This window comes from Barbus barbus (genome assembly GCF_936440315.1).
Source record: "Barbus barbus genome assembly, chromosome: 33".
Taxonomy (NCBI): Eukaryota; Metazoa; Chordata; class Actinopteri; order Cypriniformes; family Cyprinidae; genus Barbus; species Barbus barbus.
In genome coordinates this window covers 15,213,022-15,235,508 of record NC_136761.1, presented here as the reverse complement: position 1 = coordinate 15,235,508, position 22,487 = coordinate 15,213,022, and the positions used below count along the sequence as shown (strand labels likewise).

Below are 22,487 nucleotides of genomic sequence, written 5' to 3'. Positions count from 1 at the left end.
CATGATTTCCTGACACTGACAACAAATCATCATTTGGTTCTGCACATTACAGTTCACTGACAGATGCATAGAGACACAATTACATATATAAATACATACAAATAGCCTACTGTACTGAAAATATACATTGTAATTAGGGTGTTATTAGTTTTAAAACACTCACACATCATGAGAACTTACCAACATTTTCTGCAGTCGTCCAATAAATCTAGAGTTGGATTTTTTGACAGCTTTTAAGGGAACGAATCAGTAAACAAACTCGACTAAAGTCTCCTGCAATGTTAAAAGAAGAAATATCAAGTCACTACAAAGAAGTAAAAACTTTTTTTTTAATGCACACATACATATACTACAGTAGAATATAATAGAATAACTTCCATATTTATTTAGTTTGTGTGTGTGTTTACAGTGGTAAGTTTCAGTTTTGTTATGCTCTCTTGTGTGTATCGTGTGGAAGCAGTACCACACAAAACGCTCTCGGTATTATGTGACTTCTCGCGAGATTACAGTTATGTCAACGTCGTACGTGGCTGCAGACCCAAACAGTGTAAGAAGACTCCGCCAGGAATGCATCAGCAAAATGAGGAGTATACCGGTCAATACGGCAAATACAGTCCTCGACGTTTGAATCTCTAAGTTTTGCACATGAAGCTTGAGGTGAAGGGCTGAAGGTTAAACTAAGCCTGCGTTTGAATTATTTATTTGACCCGTTAGCATCAGTACATTTGCACTGTGCCGTTCTGTGAGGCATATCAAGACAGCATGGCAGATATCGAGTCCTCCTTCGAGTTTAGCTCATCTTTGACCAGCTCTTCCCTGCCTCCCCCTCGGACTCGAATCTTTAAGATCATCGTGATAGGAGACTCTGGAGTTGGCAAGACTTGCCTCACCTATAGATTCTGTGCAGGCAAGTTTCCAGACAAGACTGAGGCCACTATCGGGGTGGATTTTCGGGAGAAGGTTATTGAAATAGATGGCGAGAAAATAAAGGTGAGGATGCTTCTGATTTCAGTATGTGTTAATGTCATCCTGTAAAGCCTGACACATGAATTCTTAGTCAAGAGTCTTTTAAAATAGATTAGTTTATTGAACCTTTATTTATTGTAAATAAAAGAAGTTTGTGTGTTTTATGTTTTGTACCATGTTTGATACTTTTATGGCCCATAGAGTATGATTTTATATAAAAAAATGGTAAATGTAGTTATTTATATGGCTAAAATGTAAGATGAAAACCTGATAGCATAATATAGATAATTAAATCAGTAATGCTTTTATAACAATATAGCAGAATACTTGTATATAAATATCAGTTGTCAATATAAAGTATCAGTCAGAGGACAGAATGGATGTACTACATTGTTTTACATTGTACCTAATAAAGCCTACGTTTACAGTAGGCTTTATTAGGTTGAAGAGATGGCCGATGTAATGCAGGGTTAGATTTATTGAGACTGTCTATGCATTGGAGGTACACCATTGCACTGGTCATAATAGCCTTAGTATGTAAATTAGTATCTAAATGTAAATTTCCAAAAACTCTCATGCACATGACCCACACTTTATCACGTATATAATACCTACCTGTGTATAAAGGGATTATGTTAAAGGGTTAGTTCACCCAAAAATGAAAAATCTGTCATTAATTACTCACCCTCATGTCGTTCCAAACCCGTAAGACCTTCGTTCATCTTGGGAACACGACTTAAAATATTTTTAATGAAATCCGAGAGCTCTCTGGCCCAGCATAGACCGCAATACAACTGAAATGTTCCCAGGTCCAGAACCGTAGCAAGGACATCGGTAAAATAGTCCATGTGACATCAGGGGTTCAACCGTAATTTTACGAAGCTATGAGAATACTTTTTGTTTGCAAAGAAAACAAAAAATAATGACTTTATTCAACAATTCTTCTCCTCCTTAATCCTTCTGCTGTGGCACGCCGCCATTGTGGAGAGTATACGTTTCTGGACCTGGGAACATTTCAGTTTCATTGCTGTCTATGCAGGGTCAGAAAGCTCTCAGATTTCATCAAAAATATCTTAGTTTGTGTTCCGAAGATGAATGAAGGTTTTACGGATTCGGAATGACATGAGAGTGAGTAATTAGTGACAGAATTTTTGTTTTTGGGTGAACTATCCCTTTAAAAGGACAAATATGCATGATATGATACAAGTTGACAGCTAATAGCTTTCACTTTTTCCCCTCTATCAGGTCCAGTTGTGGGACACCGCAGGCCAGGAGCGCTTCCGAAAGAGTATGGTGCAGCACTACTACCGTAATGTCCACGCTGTGGTGTTTGTCTACGATGTCACCAATGCCGCTAGTTTCCGAAGTCTTCCGACGTGGATCGAGGAGTGCCGTCAGCATGCCTTGGGTCAAGAGGTGCCTAGAATCTTGGTCGGCAACAAATGCGACCTGCGCCATGCCGCTCAGGTAAGTACCGATGTAGCGCAGCAGTTCGCCGATGCACATTCAATGCCTCTGTTCGAGACCTCTGCCAAGAACCCCTATGGAAACGATGACGGCGGTCGGAATAATAGTGACCACGTGGAGGCCATTTTTTTGACGGTGGCGCACAAGCTGAAATCTCAGAAGCCACTGATGTTAAGCCAACCACCGTGTGGATCAGGAGATACTGTCACTCTCAGGAGGCAGGACGAGGAGGACAGGGGAACTTGGGGCTGTGGATGTTGGAGGAGCTAATGAAGGAGTCACCACTTACAGGATGGAGATGACAAAGGTGAAGCACCTTTTAAAGAAGCAGATTCTGAGGTGCTTTTGTGTTATCCGTGAAGGGTTGAGGATACAGGAACATCTATTCTCAAGATTTCTTTTTGTATCTGATCTGGCCATTATTTTAAAGGGAAAAAACATTCTTCCATCATTCAAACCAGAGGCTTTGAGAAGTTGCATGTAGGTCCATCTGCCTAACATATACAAGCTTCATCTATTATGTGTCAGCCTGTCTAGTTATATCATATGCCACTGCCAAACATGCACTATATTTGACTACTAGATTTAGCCAGTTCTGCTGGTGAATTGAACAATGAAATCCTCATGCATAACCTTGCCTTTTTCATCATATTTTTGGTCTCACTTTATATTAGGTGGCCTTAACTACTATATACTTACATTTAAATGATTAATTTGATACAATGCACTTATTGTGTAAATACATGTTTTTTCATTGTACTGATATTTTTAAAAATACCTAAATGTAATAACATCTGTAATTAATTTCTCTAATTACATTTATAATTACACTGTTGACCCATCCCTTACACTTTAACCCACCCTTAAACCTACCCATAACACCAAACCTGTCCCTAACCTTACCCATATCCCACCTCAATAGCAGCAGAAGTGTTTTGCAATGCAATATGAATACTTATTTTTTGATGTAAGTACTTAGTAGTTAAGGCCACCTAATATAAAGTGTGACCATGTTTTTTAAACAAATTTTTGTCAAAACTAGATAAACTGCTCAGTTAAATCTCTTCAGCCTCCAAGGTGAATCTGGTTTAGTCTGTGTGTTTGTTGTTTGTTCTCTCATTCTATGTCACCCACACACACACAGACACTTCCTGTGAAAGTTGTCAGTTCTCTCAAGAGAAACCGACGAACAAACACTAAATGCAGGTTATTTATTAGTGCTGCTAATAGATCTTAGACAATGTGAGATGAATTTAAAAGTAAAATAAAGCTGATATCCTTTCCCCCCCCAAAAAAGCCAGTCCTAGTCCACTGCCAGTGTTTTATTTATTGCCAATTTATTTTCTTCTAGCAGCCATTCATCTGAATAAAATCTTCTGTAAAGACATCTGGGTTATGCATGACAACCAGTCCTTCCTGTGATTCATGTCAATATGTAGGTACGTTAGGTAAAAAGGAACAAGAATTCACTGACAATATTTACTTTAGTGTCTACAGTCAGGATTTGTATGTAGTATTGCTTTGTTAGGCAAATTGAAAATGATCTGTACTGTATAATCGCAGATTAGTACCTCATATTATTCATGGATCTGAATCTGCTCTGTGCATGGCATAAATCTGAACAAAGGGTCTGATATCAGTCTATATTTCAGTGTGTAATCTATCAGCTCAAATATACAGATATGCTAATGACTAAATAGTTTTTCCCTTCGGCCATCTTCTTTCTCACACTGATACACAAAACAGAGTTCAATCCATTACAGGGGATATTCACTCATGTCTTTATGTAACCACAGCTGGTCCTGTGGAGTGCATGAAAGAAGCTCAGACATGACATGCTTTATTTGTTTTATGGGGAATTGCCAAAAAAAGGTTTTGCATATGATTTCTGGTTAATTTTTTGAAGTAGGTTAAGGGCCTGATTAGCTGATGCATTGCGTTGTTTGATTCGGGTACAATAATAGGGGAGCATGCGATTAGTTGAGGAATTAGTTGTGCACGGTTAATGATGGCTCTTAAATATTTAAGTGCAACATGTTGAATGCACACCAAGACTTGTCTATTTGTGCTTAACGTTTTGACTGGGTGCTTACAGAAGGTTCATATCTAATCTATCTGCCAGAAACAACATGAGCTTTGATGATTTTTGTAGGTTCATGTTGAACTGGTCTTGACATACTCTTGGACTGGATTCTCTCCACTATCGTCTGTACTGATTTTTTTGCTTCACCCAATGTACCATTTTAAGTGTCAAAATTCAGATTTTTTTTTTCTGTACTCAACGCATTAATAACATGTAAAATATGAGCAGATCACAAAACAGCTTGAAATTTCTAATTGCAGAAAATATATGGAAAATTAACATGTTTAAGTGTTACATTTTTATTATTCTTGGGATAATTATGCATCTTTGCAACCAAAGTGTATGAGCCAATTCATGATATCAGGGGTCAGCAGTTGATAAAATAGCACCTTGCAATGCCAGAACTGAAGCATGCACAACATATCTTTACTAGTCATTTGTCTGATACAACTCATGCCTTTAATGTTGGTCAGTGAGTTTGAGTGATATAGTTTTGGGAAAATAAACAAACCATCAATCCAGTATAATCAAATGAGTGCAAAAGAGATCGATGCTTGTTGCAGTTTTGGTTTGAAATGTTTCATTGTTTTATTAAAAAAAAGTACCACATCTTTGAATTTCAGCTGACTAGCGTTGTGCTTTTTAATTAAAGACTGAATATGGGGATTTAATAATGTTTAGACTAGAGACTTATTTTAAAGTAATAACATTCCAAAAATGATACTGTCCCTTGGTATGTTGTTATAGTCTGAACATCCATTGAAATGCAATGGTTTGGAAATTCATAAAGAGGCAAATAAAATACTTAATTTGTAATATTGTTTATTGTAAAATATGTACATACAGGTTTATGTTTGCAAAAATATTCTATCATGTAAAAAGTATAAAGCTAAGGCACATGCTTTTACAAAAAAAATAAATAAACGCACACTAAAAGATGATATAAAATATGGCACTGATAATAACAAACGTCAAGAAACAAATTTAAGTTGATCTAAAACAAGCAGGCTTGATGAAATCTGGACCTTTTTCACTTTATGGGGAAAATTAACTATACTATCCAATATTTAATTTTCCCTAGGCACACACATAAAAAAACAAATATAAGTTACTAAGCTAGTCTGCTATACGGTGGAAGCGTGGAGAGGTCTTGCTGTTCCTGCTCAGGACAGCGATCCATGAATGACATGGGGGAGTTAAAGATTCGCTCATCTCCGTCTGTAAGAGGCAAAATAAAACCTCATTACAGTCAGCCACATCCTCACTAACATCGTCATAATGGCATACATTGTGGCTCATATAGCAGATGACTTATGAAATATGATTTTGTTGTCTCAGTGTGCAAATCCACTCAAACACCACATCTCTCACGTACCTTGCCAAGTGCATACAAGTTCATTTGGAGTAACAGGGTCATTCTGAGGAACTAGAAACTCCTGTAAAATACACAACCATGCAGTAATTACCAGCTCAATCTTGCATACCGTATACTAACTTCAAAATACTGCACTTTGTCTTACATAAAATTTCACCCACCATGCCATTTGCGGAGTTGTAGCAGCCGCAAAGCGGCAGACTGCGGCAGCCAACATAAGCAATGAGAGAAGAAAAGAGCAAAGACCCCACGCAGGCCACCAGAAGGGTGCCGTTTGCTCCTTTCACCATCCGGCTGAGCACAAACCTCTAAACAAGACAGATTTATCAACCATTTGTATGTTTTAAGCGGAGTGTTTAACATATGGGCGAGTAAACATGGTCTGGTGTGCCTGTACCACTTCAGGGATAGGATGGGAATGGAAGATCTCATCATCCTCTTCTCCATAACTGAGAGTGACGCAAGCATAAATGAAGACAATCGCAACAGCAAAAAGTGACATCACAGAAGATGCGATCATGACGTTTACCTAAATGTATAAATGAGAATATGTTAATATCAACAGGTAGAAATAGACAACCATCAGGAGAAATACTGTTGATTAGACGCATAAGAAATTACCAAAATTGGGTTTTTCTTCTGGGAGGCAAAGAGGGCAAGTACACCAGGGGCAGCCATAATCTAAGAGGAGGAAAAAGTGAAATGAGCTTTATAGAGCATCTCAAGGGTGATAGTCAATAAAATGAGATGGAAGGGAAAAAAATATACATTTAAATGCTTTTGTATTTTCTCATAAAACGTTTGCATTCCCCTAAGAAACTTAAGGTTTGTGATGGAAATATGAGAAAAAAAAACTTTATTTCATAGCTTTTGCACTTACACTAAACTGGCTACGAATGAAAGTCATGTTAACATGATAAAATAGCGAAATGTGTTTTAATATGGGATACAAATGCTAATTCTATTTTTCCCAACATAACTTTTTTTATGTGACTTTGACTCTGTCCCAGTTTGCTACACTATGCTGGAAAACTGGGAAGGTACATTATAGATTAACGTGGGAACTACGTTAAGTCATATTAAAGTAAATAAATGGTCAGCTTTAAGGTTTCTCACCAGTCCAGCCCAGAGTGGAGCTCTAGTTTCACTCAGAGTAGTGCTCTTGCGGAAGACTGCATCCATAAACCCGCAAACCACGCAAAGCCCCGCGCACGCCACCTGAAGGATGCCGAGGACCACCACACTCTTCTGATTGAAGATGAAATACCTGTAACGGTCCATCTCAGGCCTTCAACGGGGAGAGAAGAGGTAACGTGTTTCACGTTCATATGTATTATTTAAAAGATTATGTCTCCGAAAGGAGCTGGATCCTTTATCAATCGTCTAATGACTCACGATCGCTTTCCACATTTGTGCGTTGATTATGAAACTACAAAACCACTTTACTAACTTAATTGTACTAAACGCTATGCTTAATGTACGCTACGCCCGATTTAATATGTATAAAGTGGTGTATAAATCCTATAAATTAGAATAAATGTAGTATTTACCTGTGCCGTTTTTCCTTATCACTTCCGGACCGCTTTTGTTTGGAAGCAAGCGGTGAAACCCAGTCACTCATTTACCTGGCGCGCGCGCGCAGGTGCAGCACGATGACCACGCCCCCACAGAGTGGATATTTACAATGTTGACCTAATTACTTGGGCATTGAATATTCCTCCATTGTGGCTTAAAGAAAACCTGATTCGTATTTTCAACATTTTATTAATAACATTATAGCTGAGAACACTGAAAAGATGAGTCCAATTGTGCTCTATGCTGGAGTTTTTATTGATAAATCTTTGTTGATAGCTTTTGCATATCAAAGGCTGAAGTTCAGTTCAGTAGAAAGATTTCTCTTAACCTTGTGTCTTATTCTCAAATTCTGTACATTCTGTTCAGTCTTTTCCCCACACATACAGTTCACCTTACTTAACTTTCTTTTAATGGAGTCCATTTTTCATTCAGTTTTTCTTGAAAAAAATATCACAAATAAATAACAGCTTTGTCTGTGTAATACTGTTCTTCAAGACTGCTAGAGCCTATGTAAATGTAACTGTTCGCACATGCAAAAGGAGACAGAACAAATTGCTTTACAAGAATAATTATTGGTAATAGCAACATAAAAAATATCTATATTTTCCGTTCTCAGGGGAAACATGAGCAGAGCAGCAAAAGACATTATACTGGTTTAATACTGCATAGTTATCACAAGTTGTGGTAAAGAGGTCATATACCTCCAGTAATTGTGAAATCGGTCTTTAAAACTTTCAAACTCCACTCCATTGATTTCAGTCAAGATGCCTTTAAATCACTTACTCTTTTTCAGTCTCTGTATTCTTGTAGTGCAACCAAATCAGTCGCCAACTGACACACATACTAGTCCTTCCACATTGTAGAACCATAGAATTTTGCAGCTTGCTCAGTGATCTGAGCGAGGATTTCACAGTTACAATCCTTGTAAACTGATGAAGATGCCAGAAATCAGTTCAGAAGAGTGATTACTTATTAGTGTTAGCTGCAAGAAGGTCAAAGAACAAAGTTAGAGTTTCTGGTGGTAGTTATAGGCTGGGATGGGAGATCATGTTTTTTTATTCAGACAGTGTTGGTGAGGGTCTTAGAAGGTCTCATCAGCACCTTTTCCAGATTCCATCTGCTGAAACTCCAGCAATTGCTTTGTGTACCATTCTGGTGCCTCTGGACCAGACGTCCCTGATGGCTCATGGTCATAACCATAAGCAACAGTGAGTTCTTCATCTTTTTCCACAGCATGGATTGTTCGGATGCATTTTATTTGCCCAAAACGAGGATGGATGTACCTTGACAGGTGAAAACAGCTGTTACATGACTAACCCATTATTGTCCAACAATAAGATTTATTTATATGTAAATATCTAACAAAATGCTACTCACTTTAAAATAGGAAACAAAAGCACTACATCTCTGTATATTACTAAAATGAACATTAACACTCACGGATCATATTTGCAATTGGGAGTGAAGGAGTGATTGGCTTTGTGGCCTAGAGATGCACAATAATTCTCCGTCAGACTGAAAGGTTCTGGAACATCAATCACAGTGTCCTCATCCAATGAAATAGTGTTCCCATTCAGGGACCAGTCACGACTATCCACCTGTTAAATTTAATATAAAAAGATAAAAAAAAAAACTTAAACACACTATGCATCTTTTAATATTTTAAAAGGCATTACATTCTAGCCCTGAATAATGTAAAATGCAAACAGACAAACCTCTGTATGTGTAATGCGGACACCATTATAAAAAGCCATCACTGTGTTAGCCTCAGCCTCAGTTTTTGCAAATAGCCCTTCTCCAGCTCCAGAAATAAGTGACTGTCCAACATACACACTGTTAAACCAAAAAAAGACCATCTTTCATCTTAAATCAACAAGATGTTGACATGATAAATACTGGATTATGCCTAGATAACCAGCAGAATCTCCCCAATGAAATGACAAGACAGTACATCACTGGAACAAACAAATATGTTTTCTGTTCAAAACGAGATTTGATAGATTGAGGTTTACATGGTTGATCACAGCTTGCACCAACCGTTGACTTTCGTAGGGGTCGGGCAGCAGTTTATGACCAGCGATACATGACGAGGTGGATTTATCGTAGCAGTAAACAGGACCTACAAAAGAGTTCAAGATTAACCTACAACTAATTTTATACCAAGACTTTTACTGATCAAATTTGGCATTTTAAATAGCTTTAAATGAGGTCTTGTAAATAAAAGAGAAAAAAATAAATAAACTAACTATCTGGATCAACAGTGAAGTGTGGTCTGCCGTTCTCTTGGGTGGTAAGAGTGGCAAGTCGGGCCTCAATCAGTTCTCCATCAACGAAGGATCCATACAGAGCCGTACGCCCATTAGGATAAACATAAGCCACTGACTTTCCTGTCATCTCTCCATCTTCATTCATTTCCCCAACCACACAGGCGCCATCCTTTAGATGGCAGAGAAAAAAGAAAACTTACACATAAACCTGGAACTTTTCAATAGACTGATCCCAGCTCAATACATTTACATTTATTCATTTAGCTGACGCTTTTATCCAAAGCGACATACAATTGCTACATATGTCAGAGGTCGCACACCTCTGGAGCAACTAGGGGGTTAAGTGTCTTGCTCAGGGACACATTGGTGTCTCACAGTGGATTCGAACCCGGGTCTCTCACACCAAAGGCATATGTCTTATCCACTGCGCCACCACCACCCCATTAACATTATAATGCTGTCGATAAGAGTTTAATTTGTGATTTAAAGTGCTTGATGCTGGGCACAACATACCGGGTAGTAGACCCAGCACATGCCATGACGAATGTTGTCCTTGTACTGGCCCCTGAAGACCAGTTGACCTTCTGGATTGAACTCTTGAGCAGGTCCATTGAGCTCGCCTTCTACATAAGTCCCATGTAATGCTCCCCCATCCTCGTAAGTATAAATACCCTGGCCCTGCAAAGCATCATCCACATAGAAACCCTCCAGCGTACTATAAAAGGAAAAAACAGGTGATTTTTGGGTGAAATATAATTACCTTTGTCCACTATTATCAAAATAATCCAAATAAGGCTTTTTAGTATGTAAGATTATAAAATTAGACCCCGAAAAGAAGCAAACAAACTTTGAAGGCAAATATGAAATTTAATTAGATCTAAGACTCAAAAAGATCAATCATGAAATTCTTCTGAGAAGTTGATTAGTAGAATGGCAGCGCAGCCATTGTACCAATCAACTACCACTTTCCCATCTACACCTTATTTATTTCCATCTCAATCTGGTACAGATCTGTGGGCCATTGGAATTTTCATTAACCTTCCTCCTCCCCAGCACCACAGGTCTAGATGTGCTTCAGGGGTTTTCCCTAGTTTACCTGGCAACAGCATGTATCATAATCCCTATAATTCATAGCATGTTTCAACAGTAATCTTTCCCTAATGTAAGCAGGAGCATAGCAGATCTAGTCCGCCAAGACCAATCCTACTTTCAATACATCCTATGAATGAAACAATAAAACTATTTTGAGAGTTGTCATGATTTAAATAATGAAATCTGAGTATCTGATCAACAGTGATTAATATTCTATTATGAAATCATATGCTAGAAATCAATAATAGATCAATGGTGCAAACATAAATTTTCATACCTCCCATCAAAAAAGAAGAACTTTCCTTTTCCATTTTTCTCCCCGTGAACAAAGTGTCCCTCAAATCTGTCGCTGGAGGAGTAAGTCACAGTGCAAAAGCCATGAGGTTGGTCATCCTCATCCAGTGGTCCTAAAAAGTCATGAAATTGTAATCAGAGATAAGCTAAGTAATAGATTGATAAATAACTAATGCATTGCATGCCCAACAATGACACTAATTTAAATGGCTGATAAAATCAGTTCAGTTAGATACTTGACATTTAGCAAAAATATTTAATACAAAGCAGTTGACTAATTAAGGGGCACTAAGTGCTGGGTTTAATGGTGATAGTCCAGAGCTGAGAACTACGTGCATCTGCAGTTTTGGATCAAGCTTTAAAGCTGAACTTGCAACTTTTGTGTCAACACCCCACTTTTTTAACCACGTGGCTTCAACAAAACTATTAGGTTCATCCAAATACGAATCTAGCTTATATATAGGGTATTTACAGACTTCTAAAAAGATTATATATATAAAATACAAAGTGTCAGAGAATTTAATAAAATTAAAGATATTTTAAAAGAAATCGACTAGTTTATTCTTTCCGTTTATGTTATCTCAGTTCATGGGATTTCGGACAGAACTGTAGCTAAGTCTAAAAGCCTAAATAACAATCGCTGTCACCTGGAGGATTTAAAAAGTCCCGAGTTTACGGGCCTCGGCTGCTTGACAGCTTGTGTAACGTTACGGAGGAAAGATAGGCTAATCCTCGGCGGAATGAAGTTTAGCCTGACAGCCGAGAAGACGACAAAAACAAATTCATGCAACGTTTGTGTATACGCATGTCGTACCTTCCACCACTTCTTCCATGTTGTCGTCATCGCTGTCCATGATTGCGCTTCCTCTGTGGTTTATCAGAGGTATAATATCCGCTTCTGTTCGCCTGTAGCGGAAGCTTCGGCAGCGCGAGCTAACATCATCAGCACAGATTTCAGTTGCACGAGTGCTCCGGAGCTGAATCACTTTAGCGAATCGGTTCACTCGGACAACTCGCTTCTATCAACTAGTTAAAAATGATTCACTGATTTGCTCGAGTCTTCATCAAAACCTCGATCGGGGATCGTTAATCCACCCCAAACGTACATTTTTTTTCGCCGATGCCAACGAAACCCTACTCTTACAATGTCATCACGATGCTCTCTAGCTGCTTTTTGTAGTGAAAAAACTCCCAAACAAATTCCTGAGTTGAATCTGACAGGACGCATTGATTCTAACGAATCGTATGGTATAAGCGCCCTAAAAAGAACTACTGCTTGAAAAGTTAGATTGTAAAATTTGTAAATTTAGTTGAATCTAAGTATTATTTTGGGGTCCAAGTTCTAAAACACACGATACATAAAGCAACTGTCAATCCCAACTCGTACTACTGTTGAAGCTGGAGATCCGATCCGATGCGGAGTGACATGTTACACCCTGTTAAACTTTAGACCGGTTCTTCCTGATCTCCAGATCTGCAATACAGGCGGACCTATTTTCACAGTTTTTGTTTGCGAAACGTTATCTAAAAAGTAGTTGTATCTGACTATATCCCCGCAAATATGACTTCGGATGTCCCAGTTCTCCTCGCAGCAGTCTCGGTACTGTCTGCTCTCCATCTGGGTAAGCATCTTCTACTCGCCCACATCACAACATACAAACCTCTAACGTTAGTCACTGCACTGTTCGATCAGGATACTGTATAGGCTATTAAAACAATCTTAAAGGTTGTTCTTACGGATTCAGCAAAGTGTTTGCATTTGCTACAGTAGCTGTTTGGTTCTTTGAAGATGATCAATTCTTGATGTTAAATCGATTATTCTGATCAGTTTATAGGTTTCTTAAATAGGCTACACTGATCCTTTTTTTAAAATAACTCTTTGATGTATTTATAGAATTAACTGTTTGTTGAATTTAAAAATCTTATATTAAGGCATCAGGCTGTAAAAGCTTTTTTAACATGTTTCTGCAGTTGTTTTTGAAATACAACCCCTCCTTGTGAAAGATCTGTAATGTTACATATATGACACATTGGGCGTTTATTTCTCAATTGAAAAAAAAAATAGATTTTTACTTTACTTTACTTTAATTTTAGTCATTTAGCAGACACTTATATCCAAAGCGACTTACAAATAAGAAAAAGTAACTAAAACTAAAAGTTAACACTCTGTAAATACTCTACACACCCATTTAAGAAAATACAGAAATTAAATAAAATTGACAAATGCATACAACAATATTTCAATTGTAAACATATAAATGAAACCAAAAATAAAAAGCGATACTTATATCCTTTGCCGGTGTCCTAGCCCGGTGGAGTCGATGGTCTTTACACTCTTTACTTTTTACTTTTATATATATTTTTTTTGCTAAATAGCCATTTTTTTCTGTTTATTTGCTTTTCCACAACTTATATCAAAATGATTACTTTTCTGGGAAGATAAAACAAAAACGTTTCTGGGAAGATAAAACAAAAAAGTTTTCGTATTTTTTTTTTTTTTTGCCACAACATATTTCAAAACCACATAACTGTGACCATTAAGTTTTACAACAACTATTTATAACATATCAGAATTCTACCTTTTCAGGTATATGGTTTAACCAGAAATTGATTTTTAGATTTTTTTTTTTCACAAATCGAAAATGTGCGAACTGAATAAAAATAAACAACTACCTCACACTGGAGGTCAACATGTTAAACGTGCACGTAGATTTGTTCAAATATGCTTTGAAATGAGCAGCAGAAAATATATAACACTAAAATAATTGAATCAGCTAAATTAATTGAACAGCTCATTACCATTTTTCTTAAAGGGATAGTTTACTCAAAAATGAAAATTTGATGTTTAGAAACAAAGTCACCTACATCTTGGATGCCTTTGCGGTAAGCAGATAAACATCAAAATTTAATTTTTGGGTGAACTATCCCTTTAATGTGACAAATATGTCACATCAAAATTCCACCTACTTTTATAAGGTTAATAGCCCGATGTGACACATATGTCATCACCACAATATCTTTGTAACTTGTTTTATATCAATTTGTTCAAGAAATGTATTAAAATCAGGTTAAGAGTCATCTATGATACGTTATTAAAATATTAGAATTGTTGCATGGGTTGAAACATACCTTTAGTAACAAAAACAAATTGCTGACACTGCAACATGTGCTAACCAGACCGAACACCATTTTGGAAATGTTGCCATTGTAACACAAAATGCACACATTGTCACATGACTGAACCTGGGTGTTCATTATGTGTCACATAGGGACTTCCTGAGTTGAAAGTGTGGGATAATGCTTTAAAAAGACCTTTCCAGATAACCACCAGTGTTTGTGACATCCGCGTCACCGTGGGTTCTTATGGGTTTGGATTAAACTAACGTATTACATAAATTTATAAATTTGATCAATTTTAAATATTGAAAAGACCTGTTATCTTAACACAAAGTCAATGACATATTTTTGTAGAACATAATGACCTCTTGTTTTTCATAAACCCTGTGTAAATCAGATCAGGTCAAGGTTTGATTCTAGGGCCATAGTGAGCTATTTCAAGATAGCTCAGTAAATCATAAACCAGAAAGGTTCTATAAATGTTTATATGATTATTAAGGTAATAATACACTTAAAATCATACACCAGATACATATTTATGCATCTTTTTATTTAAGTCTGGTAAAACAAATAATGATAGTGGTTGAATTTCTTTAGGATTTCAGGCAAGACGTGTTGGGTGGTCAAGGATGAAACATAAAATTATGCCACCCACTGTTACTGGTCCACCTGAGTTTGAAAGGACATTTCGTGCACAGTAAGATCTTTGAAGCCAAACTGCATGATTGATGCCTCTCATACTTCACACACATCTCTCTCTTTTCATTCATGATGTAATGTCAAAATCTAGTTTGATTGGCAAGCTTTCACAGTTAATCCTAACTTGAATAAACCTCTACAAACAAATCATAAAATACTAAAAATATTTCCTTCCACTATTTCTTTAGCCAAAACAGTGTAGAGTCGTATTCCATGTTCTTGGTGGTATTGTGGATCTCTGGCATCTTTTGCAATGAAGGTATGTTAAATAGTATATTTTTTTCTATAACAATTATATAGTAATGCAATATTTATGGTGGACAAAAAAAATCAAACGAGGAATTGTTTTATAGCTTATAAAAAATCTTAATCTTTTTTTCCCATTTTTCTCTTTTCACAGTGCTTGCTGCTCTTGGAGGACTTCTATATATTGTGGGCAGAGAGATGTACTTTACTGGATATATTCACGAAAGCAAGAAAAGGTGATAATCAATACAGTTTATTTACAGTTAATTGTAGTTAATTACAGTTTTGCTAACGAGCGTTTACCAATACTTAAAGTACTTTTTCTAAACTCTTAACACAGCAACATCACACAATTAGCTAAACAGCTCATTTTCTGACCAAAACCACATTTTGTTAAATAAATACAAACTCTACATTTCAAAATGCTGAATACCCTTTTCTACATATACTAACTCTATCAAAACACATCAATCCTGATTCAAAATTGAGTTATTCGGTCAAAACATTAGCTCTAGTTTCTATCCAACAGAAACATATAGTCAATCATAGAACAGTGACTGTCAAAATACAGTTGATTGCTTTACAAAAACTGCATTACTTGTCATGTTTCAGTTCTACCTGCATTCGTTAATGGACAATATAAAAATCCATAGTTTTTTGTAATTTAGCCTTCAGTTTTCCTTCAACTGAAACTCATTTTACATTTTTAAGTGTTGAATGTGTTCATTTTGGCAACATACCATCTAAAACTGAATGGGTCATTACTTTTTAGAATGTACAAAAGAAACAAAATAGGGTCCCCTATGCAGAAATTCAATTGGAACCTTGATTGAGATTGCTTTCCCGTGGGTGAGTGTTGGATGTGGATGGTACCCCCATGGGAGCTGACGCCATTGATCAACAAAAAATCCCACATACATGGCCTTTGGTTACTATGCAAGCTTGTTTCCATCACAGAATAAAAAAGTAAAAAGGTAATTGTGACCTTTTTACCTCACAATTCGGACTTCTGTTCTTGGAATTGTGAGTTATCTCTGATTCTTTGTGTTGTTCTGCATCCACAAAACCAATTCAAAGAGGTCTTTTTTACTCTCTGTTGATGTAATGGAAAGAGCTTCAACACCTGACTAGAGACTGGAATCAGACATTTCTAAATATTTCAGTGATCTGTTACTTAAAAATACTTATCAGTTGCTACAATATTTTATATATAGAGATTTATTTACCAATACTTTTAAGCTGCTGCTATTGTCGCAAAAGTATAAGCTTTATACTATATTTAAGGTTTGGAATATTAGGTCTTCATTTCTGACATGCTGTGTTTGTAAATAAGACTAAAAAGATCCATGATTTTTGTTTTGGGTAAGCTTGTATGAAAAGAAAATGTAAGCATTTTAGAAACATGGTAATTGACTGCATATTGTGTGAAAACAACATGAATTGTGTTACTGGTTAAAGTCACAACAGATGCATGTTGTGCTAATTGTGTTTAGAGTTTTGAAAATGTGACTACAGATTGGTCAAAGGGATGTTAGCAATTGAAACTGTAATAGGCCTATTCTGTAAAGTCAAGTCGTAACACATTACAGCCTATTTTTGCCTTTGTTTCTAGGTTGCCGGGGTTTTACTTGGTGTTGTGTGCCCTGTTGTTCCTAACTGTGGTGGCTACCATTGGAATTATTCAATCATTTTTGGACAAATATCTCAACATCAGACTTCTCTGAATAATTTAATTCAAATTTTCAAAACAGTTCACACCAGTTTATTAAACAAAAGGCATGTAACATGTATACTTGTATAATGCATGTTTCAGATAAACTTGATGTGTTTGTTTTATGTGTCAGTTTATTCTCATTCTAAGAATTACATTATTAATTCAGTCATAAACTTTAAATTACTATTATTCACTTGTTGAAAGCATTATCTTTTGTGGACGTCATGTGGACTGAATTGGAATGCTGATATATTTTGTAAATACTTAGCAAAATTGAGTTTGCTCTTCACAACGAGTTTTGCTAATTCAGGTCACCAGGGAGAAATGGGTCTTCTTATAAATGCAAATTATCTTGAGCAACATTGAAGGTTTATTGTTTGTCACCCAGACAGTTGCATTCACATTTAGATTATTTTTGAACATGTTAGAACTTATAAATTGAATTTAACCAAAAAAACTCTTAAATCTTTTAGTGAAGTGACATACTGCCAAGTACGATGACCCATACTTGGAATTCGTGCTCTGCATTTAACCCATCCAACGTGCACACACACAGCAGTGAACACACACACACCGTGAACACACACCCGGAGCAGTGGGCAGCCATTTATGCTGCGGCGCCCGGGGAGCAGTTGGGGGTTCGGTGCCTTGCTCAAGGGCACCTCAGTCGTGGTATTGAGGGTGGAGAGGGTGTACATTCACTCCCCCCACCTACAATCCCTGCCGGCCAGAGACTCGAACCTTTGGATTACAAGTCCGACTCTCTAACCATTAGGCCACGACTTCCCCACTTTTAATGAGTGCTTTGTCCCTTAATTAACATCACCTTTACATGTCACATCCTTTTCACAAGGATATAAGTCAATAAAAGATCTCTGTGTAATGTAGTTACCATGCACTTGCTTTAAATGAACCTTGCAATCATGTTTTCATGTACCATTCAATACATCAAGTCATTAACATCGAGTACTTTAGCTGTACTAAAAATGCATTGTCTTGAAATGATTGGCTGTGGTCGTAACATGTTTGACAACTACAGGACACTTCCCCTTGTTTCCTGCCTGTCCACTGCAGCAACTTCCAAATCTTCAAGGCAGCAGATGCCAGAATAATGCAAAAGGGTTGCATTGTAGCCATTTTCATCTAGACCATCATATTGAGTTATGTTGCTAAAACCCCCACCAAAAGACTCAACTTGGGTGTGATCAATTCCTGAACCGTTGCCATCTGACATAATATAAGTCATTTCCAATATTGTATTTCCACATGACAAAAGACAGTCTGAACTCTCATTTACCACACAGTAAAATCCTAAAAGAAACAATGTAGAGACTTTTAACAGGTAACTGGACTAGGAAAAGTTGAATTGCTCATATTTAAACTGTTTACAGTACACCTACAACACACAGATGTTGTACTTAAATTCAGTATAACATCTTGTCTTTCTCTCTTTATGTCAGCATCTTTCATTGCTTCATTCTCACTGACAACATCATCACGGTGTGGAAAAGCCTGTGACCATCCAATCAGCATGCAGAGAAAGACTATTGTCTTTGCAATCTGAACCATTTCGATCAACTGTGAAGAGTTAAAAAAAAAAAAAAGTATAATTAAAGTTTATGCATTTTTAATAGGGGTATTAAAGGGATAGTTCACCCAAAAATGAAAATTCTGTCATCATTTACTCACCCTCAAGTAGTTCCAAACCTGTATGAATGTCTTTGTTCTGCTGAACACAAAGGAAGATATTCAGAAGAATGTGGGAAACAGAGCAGTTCTGGGGCACCATTGACTTCCATAGTATTTTTTGTCCCTATGGAAGTCGATGGTGCCCAAAGCAGCCTGGTTACAAACTTTCTTCATAATATCTTCCTTTGTGTTCGGCAGAACAAAGACATTCATACAGGTTTGGAACTACTTGAGGGTGAGTAAATGATGACAGAATTTTCATTTTTGGGTGAACTATCCCTTTAATTTCTATTAAAACATTCCACATTTATGTTGTAAATATTTTAGGATCTTTATAAGATAACTATGACAAAAGATTACGATTTTAAGATTAAGCTTTGTTTTCAAAGAATATATCTTTGATTAAGAGTAGATTTAGGTTTAAAACAATAAAAAACATAATTCAGTATATTTTCTGAAAACATAAGTCTTGATGCTCTTTTTTTTACATTCAAATTAATTTAGCTCAGATATTTTTACAGTGATAAATTACAGTTCAGAAGACATCTTTGTCTTAATATATGTTTCTAAAAGTGATTTTCTATTCAATTTGTGATTTCAGACCTTAAGTGAAGTTATCAAATAAAATACAGGCCTTTAGGCTATATAAAAATAGAGTTTCACACTATATAGTAGCAAAATCAAAAGGCATTATGTTAATTAATAGGTACAAGTCATCAAGTTGTATTGGAGTACTTTAGTAAAAATAATTGTTGATTATACTGTTGTGATGAAACCTTCAGTGGAAAGTAGTGAATTTCTCAGGCTGCTAGTCTTTTTTCTATCTGAATTATTTTGTTGAGATGTTTCGGTCCCGTCTCTGACACACTCACACAAATTTACTGTGTTACATTTGGTCCGTGGAATATAACTTGCACACTGAACTTTCAAAATAAAATTGAATTTGTTATCAATGTTTAACAGGACTACATGTTCATGCCAATGAATAGCACTTTCTCTGGTGCTTTTGTTATTTAATGTTTTCCAGGCTGTATAGTATTATTAGAATGGATAATGCTAAGTATGTCTATAAGAAATAAACAGTAAATAAATATTATTTAACATCACTGAAACAAACTAAATACAGTAGGACCTTCGGTAGGTTCAGTGATGTCAACTAAAGTTTAGTTTTGGTGTTTAGGTTAGGTCACTAAACCTTGACATTATATTAGATAGAAAAAGCTTTTTTGTTAGCTAAATAAATTCACATAGGACAAACACATTGTATCACATGCTTATCACATAAATCAATATAAGATCATGCCAGGACCAGAGAAAAGTATAAATAATTAACAGTTTATTAGGATCATGTTGATCAGGCAAGGTTACCGCTGAATGAAAATATATTTGATTCTCGCTATTTCAAAACTCGTTTTTTTTTTTTTTAAGATTATATTAAGATTTATTAAGATTATACTTAATTTATAAGGCTGGTTCTTTAAATTTGTTTCTTAAAATGTTTATCAAGATATTTAAATCATAGATACTGTCATTTATTATTTGACTTTTAACAATGCCAACATATGTGGATAACTATGGTTTAATTTTTTTAGTATTTCAGACAAGACGTGTAGGGTGTTTGAGGATGAAGTATAAAACTATAATCCCAATTTAGCTGGACCACCTGAGTTTAAAACGACTCTGTGCCCAGTAAGATCTTTTAAGCCAAACTGTTTAATTTGTGCTTTTTATACTTCACACACTTCTCACTCCTTTTATTCATAAATACCTGTGTATGAAAATTACATTAAAATGAATTAATTACTTAATTGTGTATAGGTTTATACAGTGTTTTTTACTTCATTGTTGTATGTCTGTATTTATGTAGCACCGTGGTCCTGCGAGGCACGACATTTCGTTCCACTGTAAAACTGTAAAAACACAAATCTCATGGATGTCATTCATTTATGTGAAACTCTTTAATCCATCATTCTGAGGATGCATAGAAAAACTAGATGGATTGGACAGGACACTTGACTCTATATCTGTAAAGAGGCTTGGCATAATATCATACTTAGCAAAAAAATGCATTTTGCTCAAATGGAATCAACCAAGGCCTCCAACATTTCAACTGTTTAAACAACTTTTGAATGAAACATTACGTTAGAACAGTAAAGGGCAATGCTTTTCGAAGTATATGGATGCCTCTCAGTTTATTATGTTTAAATACTGCTACTGTATTTGACCTTTGTTACTGAATGTTTCTATTGTTACTTTTGTTTTATGACTATCTCATGTATATTAAAATCAATAAACAAATAATAATAATGAAAAAAAAGAAAGAAAAACTAGATGGGTTTGGCCACTTGGTGGCTCTAGACATAAACAAATTAATGGTTTGTGGCAACTAAACCCCATAATCTGAATAACATAAAAGCATTTTTTTAGCAGTCTATGAAGTCGAATAAAACTTAGAATAAACAGAAATACATACGGCTACTTTTTTATTCTCTAATGATACAGTAACGTATAGCAACCACATAAATGCAGAAAAAATAATCAAAAGTGCAAGCAACAACATTTTCATGTACCATGCAATACATCAAATCACTGACTTAATACTGACATCAAGTGCTTTAAATAAGGGCGATCATATTTTAGTTTTCAAAAAAGAGGATAGTGATGACAGGATGCAAACCTTGTGTTGTCTTGAGGCTACTGGCAAAAACTTTGATGTGATTGATTCCTGAGCCATCTCCATCCATCATGATATGTCACTTTCAATTCATCCCTATATTCATATGAATGACAAATCACACAAAATCATTGTAAAGAAGTTAGTTAGTGCAGATTGTCACATGACCAGAGCAGTTTATTTCCTGTTTGCACCATGAGATGATGCTGGCTGCATCAAAGCTCCAAATAAAAAGGCTAGTAAAGTATGTTATTATCTTTAAGGTGTCTAGTATTAATATATAAATTCATAATGATTTGTTGAGTGAATGTGGACATAGAATGAGTAAACATGTTGATGGCAACAATAGTGACTGGTGGGATAATAAAGCGCTTTGGGTGTACAGCAATACACAATAAAGCGCTATATAAATGCATCATTCATTCATTCATTCATTCATTCATAATAACTTTTTTATATATATCTCAGTATACCTATTCAGTGTTGTATAAGGGTTTTTTCAAGATTATTTCAAGATTATGACACATCATTTTGATATTTTCATGTCGGGGAAAAATTTGGGATTAAATAGGTTAAGTTTAGTTTACATTTCACATTTATTCCACATTCCACATCCATTGGATACAATATGTCAATAAAATGTAAATATAAATTGCAGTATTTAGCAGAGAATAACTGACTAATGAATCAACAAAGAGCACCTGTCTGTTTTTTTTTACTTACTGATATAAATGATGAATCCTCAATGAAGATTTTTTAGATCCTTGCCCCTTCTGAAACTGTTTATGTCACCCCTATAAAAACTAATCTCTCAGACACAACTAAACCCTCTCACCCAGAGGTATAAATATTCATAACCTATATTTCATATCTTGCTCAACATGTTGTCAGTGTTTAATCTGTTTAGCAGCGTTCATTCCAATGAATAGCACTTTCTCTGGTGCTTTTGTTATTTAATGCCATCCAAATGTTCGATTTTGACTTGTTTGAATAGCTGTTTGTCTGTTGAAATATTGTGAAGAGGGAAAATGTATATTAAATATGGTGGGAATAGACTAGATTTGCGATTTACGTTTCAGGCCGGTTTCACAGACGGGGTTTATCTTAAGCCAGGACTTTAGTTTTAGTTACTTTTTCTTATTTGTAAGTCGCTTTGGATAAAAGCGTCTGCTAAATGACTAAAAGTAAAGTATAAGTAAAAAGTAAGATTACACCTGAAGTTATTGAAC

At 35.9% G+C, this 22,487-nt stretch overlaps 4 protein-coding genes across 5 annotated transcripts; 2 read left to right on the top strand and 2 right to left on the bottom strand.

Annotated features, from left to right (window-relative positions):
* The first annotated feature begins 511 nt into the window (after window positions 1–511).
* On the top strand, window positions 512–5,139 carry rab33ba (RAB33B, member RAS oncogene family a). The gene is made up of 2 exons (XM_079390818.1): window positions 512–990; window positions 2,212–5,139. Exons 1-2 carry the CDS (start codon window positions 763–765, stop codon window positions 2,701–2,703), a joined length of 720 nt encoding a protein of 239 aa, XP_079246944.1. The 5' UTR covers window positions 512–762; the 3' UTR covers window positions 2,704–5,139.
* A 184-nt stretch (window positions 5,140–5,323) lies between these two features.
* LOC306853423 (uncharacterized protein) lies at window positions 5,324–7,599 on the bottom strand. The gene is made up of 7 exons (XM_079390817.1): window positions 7,442–7,599; window positions 7,008–7,179; window positions 6,513–6,572; window positions 6,289–6,420; window positions 6,053–6,199; window positions 5,892–5,952; window positions 5,324–5,734 (listed from the first exon to the last, which is right to left on the bottom strand). Exons 1-7 carry the CDS (start codon window positions 7,510–7,512, stop codon window positions 5,628–5,630), a joined length of 750 nt encoding a protein of 249 aa, XP_079246943.1. The 5' UTR covers window positions 7,513–7,599; the 3' UTR covers window positions 5,324–5,627.
* Window positions 7,600–7,699: 100 nt separating this feature from the next.
* Window positions 7,700–12,263, bottom strand: setd7 (SET domain containing 7, histone lysine methyltransferase). 2 transcript variants are annotated; one of them, XM_079390816.1, is made up of 9 exons: window positions 11,934–12,263; window positions 11,103–11,232; window positions 10,247–10,448; window positions 9,713–9,902; window positions 9,504–9,585; window positions 9,182–9,299; window positions 8,907–9,064; window positions 8,568–8,749; window positions 7,700–8,448 (listed from the first exon to the last, which is right to left on the bottom strand). In XM_079390816.1, exons 1-9 carry the CDS (start codon window positions 11,971–11,973, stop codon window positions 8,432–8,434), a joined length of 1,119 nt encoding a protein of 372 aa, XP_079246942.1. In that variant the 5' UTR covers window positions 11,974–12,263; the 3' UTR covers window positions 7,700–8,431. The 2 variants fall into 2 exon arrangements, with proteins under 2 accessions (XP_079246942.1, XP_079246941.1); XM_079390815.1 differs by having other exon boundaries at window positions 8,436–8,749; window positions 11,934–12,089.
* mgst2 (microsomal glutathione S-transferase 2) lies at window positions 12,031–18,485 on the top strand. The gene is made up of 5 exons (XM_079390819.1): window positions 12,031–12,741; window positions 14,834–14,933; window positions 15,124–15,194; window positions 15,336–15,417; window positions 16,794–18,485. Exons 1-5 carry the CDS (start codon window positions 12,681–12,683, stop codon window positions 16,903–16,905), a joined length of 426 nt encoding a protein of 141 aa, XP_079246945.1. The 5' UTR covers window positions 12,031–12,680; the 3' UTR covers window positions 16,906–18,485.
* The last annotated feature ends 4,002 nt before the right edge of the window (window positions 18,486–22,487 follow it).

Excerpts from the sequence above, each read along its gene's own strand:
- setd7 (XM_079390815.1), bottom strand. The coding sequence starts at position 11,973 with ATGGACAGCGATGACGACAACATGGAAGAAGTGGTGGAAG. Across the intron at positions 11,233-11,933 it reads CATGGAAGAAGTGGTGGAAG|GACCACTGGATGAGGATGAC; the intron begins GTACGACATGCG and ends ATGACTTTTTAG. Across the intron at positions 9,300-9,503 it reads GACCCCTACGAAAGTCAACG|TGTGTATGTTGGACAGTCAC; the intron begins GTTGGTGCAAGC and ends TTGGTTTAACAG.
- rab33ba (XM_079390818.1), top strand. The coding sequence starts at position 763 with ATGGCAGATATCGAGTCCTCCTTCGAGTTTAGCTCATCTTTGACCAGC. Across the intron at positions 991-2,211 it reads TAGATGGCGAGAAAATAAAG|GTCCAGTTGTGGGACACCGC; the intron begins GTGAGGATGCTT and ends CCCCTCTATCAG.
- LOC306853423 (XM_079390817.1), bottom strand. The coding sequence starts at position 7,512 with ATGAGTGACTGGGTTTCACCGCTTGCTTCCAAACAAAAGCGGTCCGGA. Across the intron at positions 6,200-6,288 it reads CCCATCCTATCCCTGAAGTG|AGGTTTGTGCTCAGCCGGAT; the intron begins GTACAGGCACAC and ends TGTCTTGTTTAG. Across the intron at positions 5,953-6,052 it reads ACAACTCCGCAAATGGCATG|GAGTTTCTAGTTCCTCAGAA; the intron begins GTGGGTGAAATT and ends TGTATTTTACAG.
- mgst2 (XM_079390819.1), top strand. The coding sequence starts at position 12,681 with ATGACTTCGGATGTCCCAGTTCTCCTCGCAGCAGTCTCGGTACTGTCT. Across the intron at positions 14,934-15,123 it reads GAAAGGACATTTCGTGCACA|CCAAAACAGTGTAGAGTCGT; the intron begins GTAAGATCTTTG and ends CTATTTCTTTAG. Across the intron at positions 15,418-16,793 it reads ATTCACGAAAGCAAGAAAAG|GTTGCCGGGGTTTTACTTGG; the intron begins GTGATAATCAAT and ends CTTTGTTTCTAG.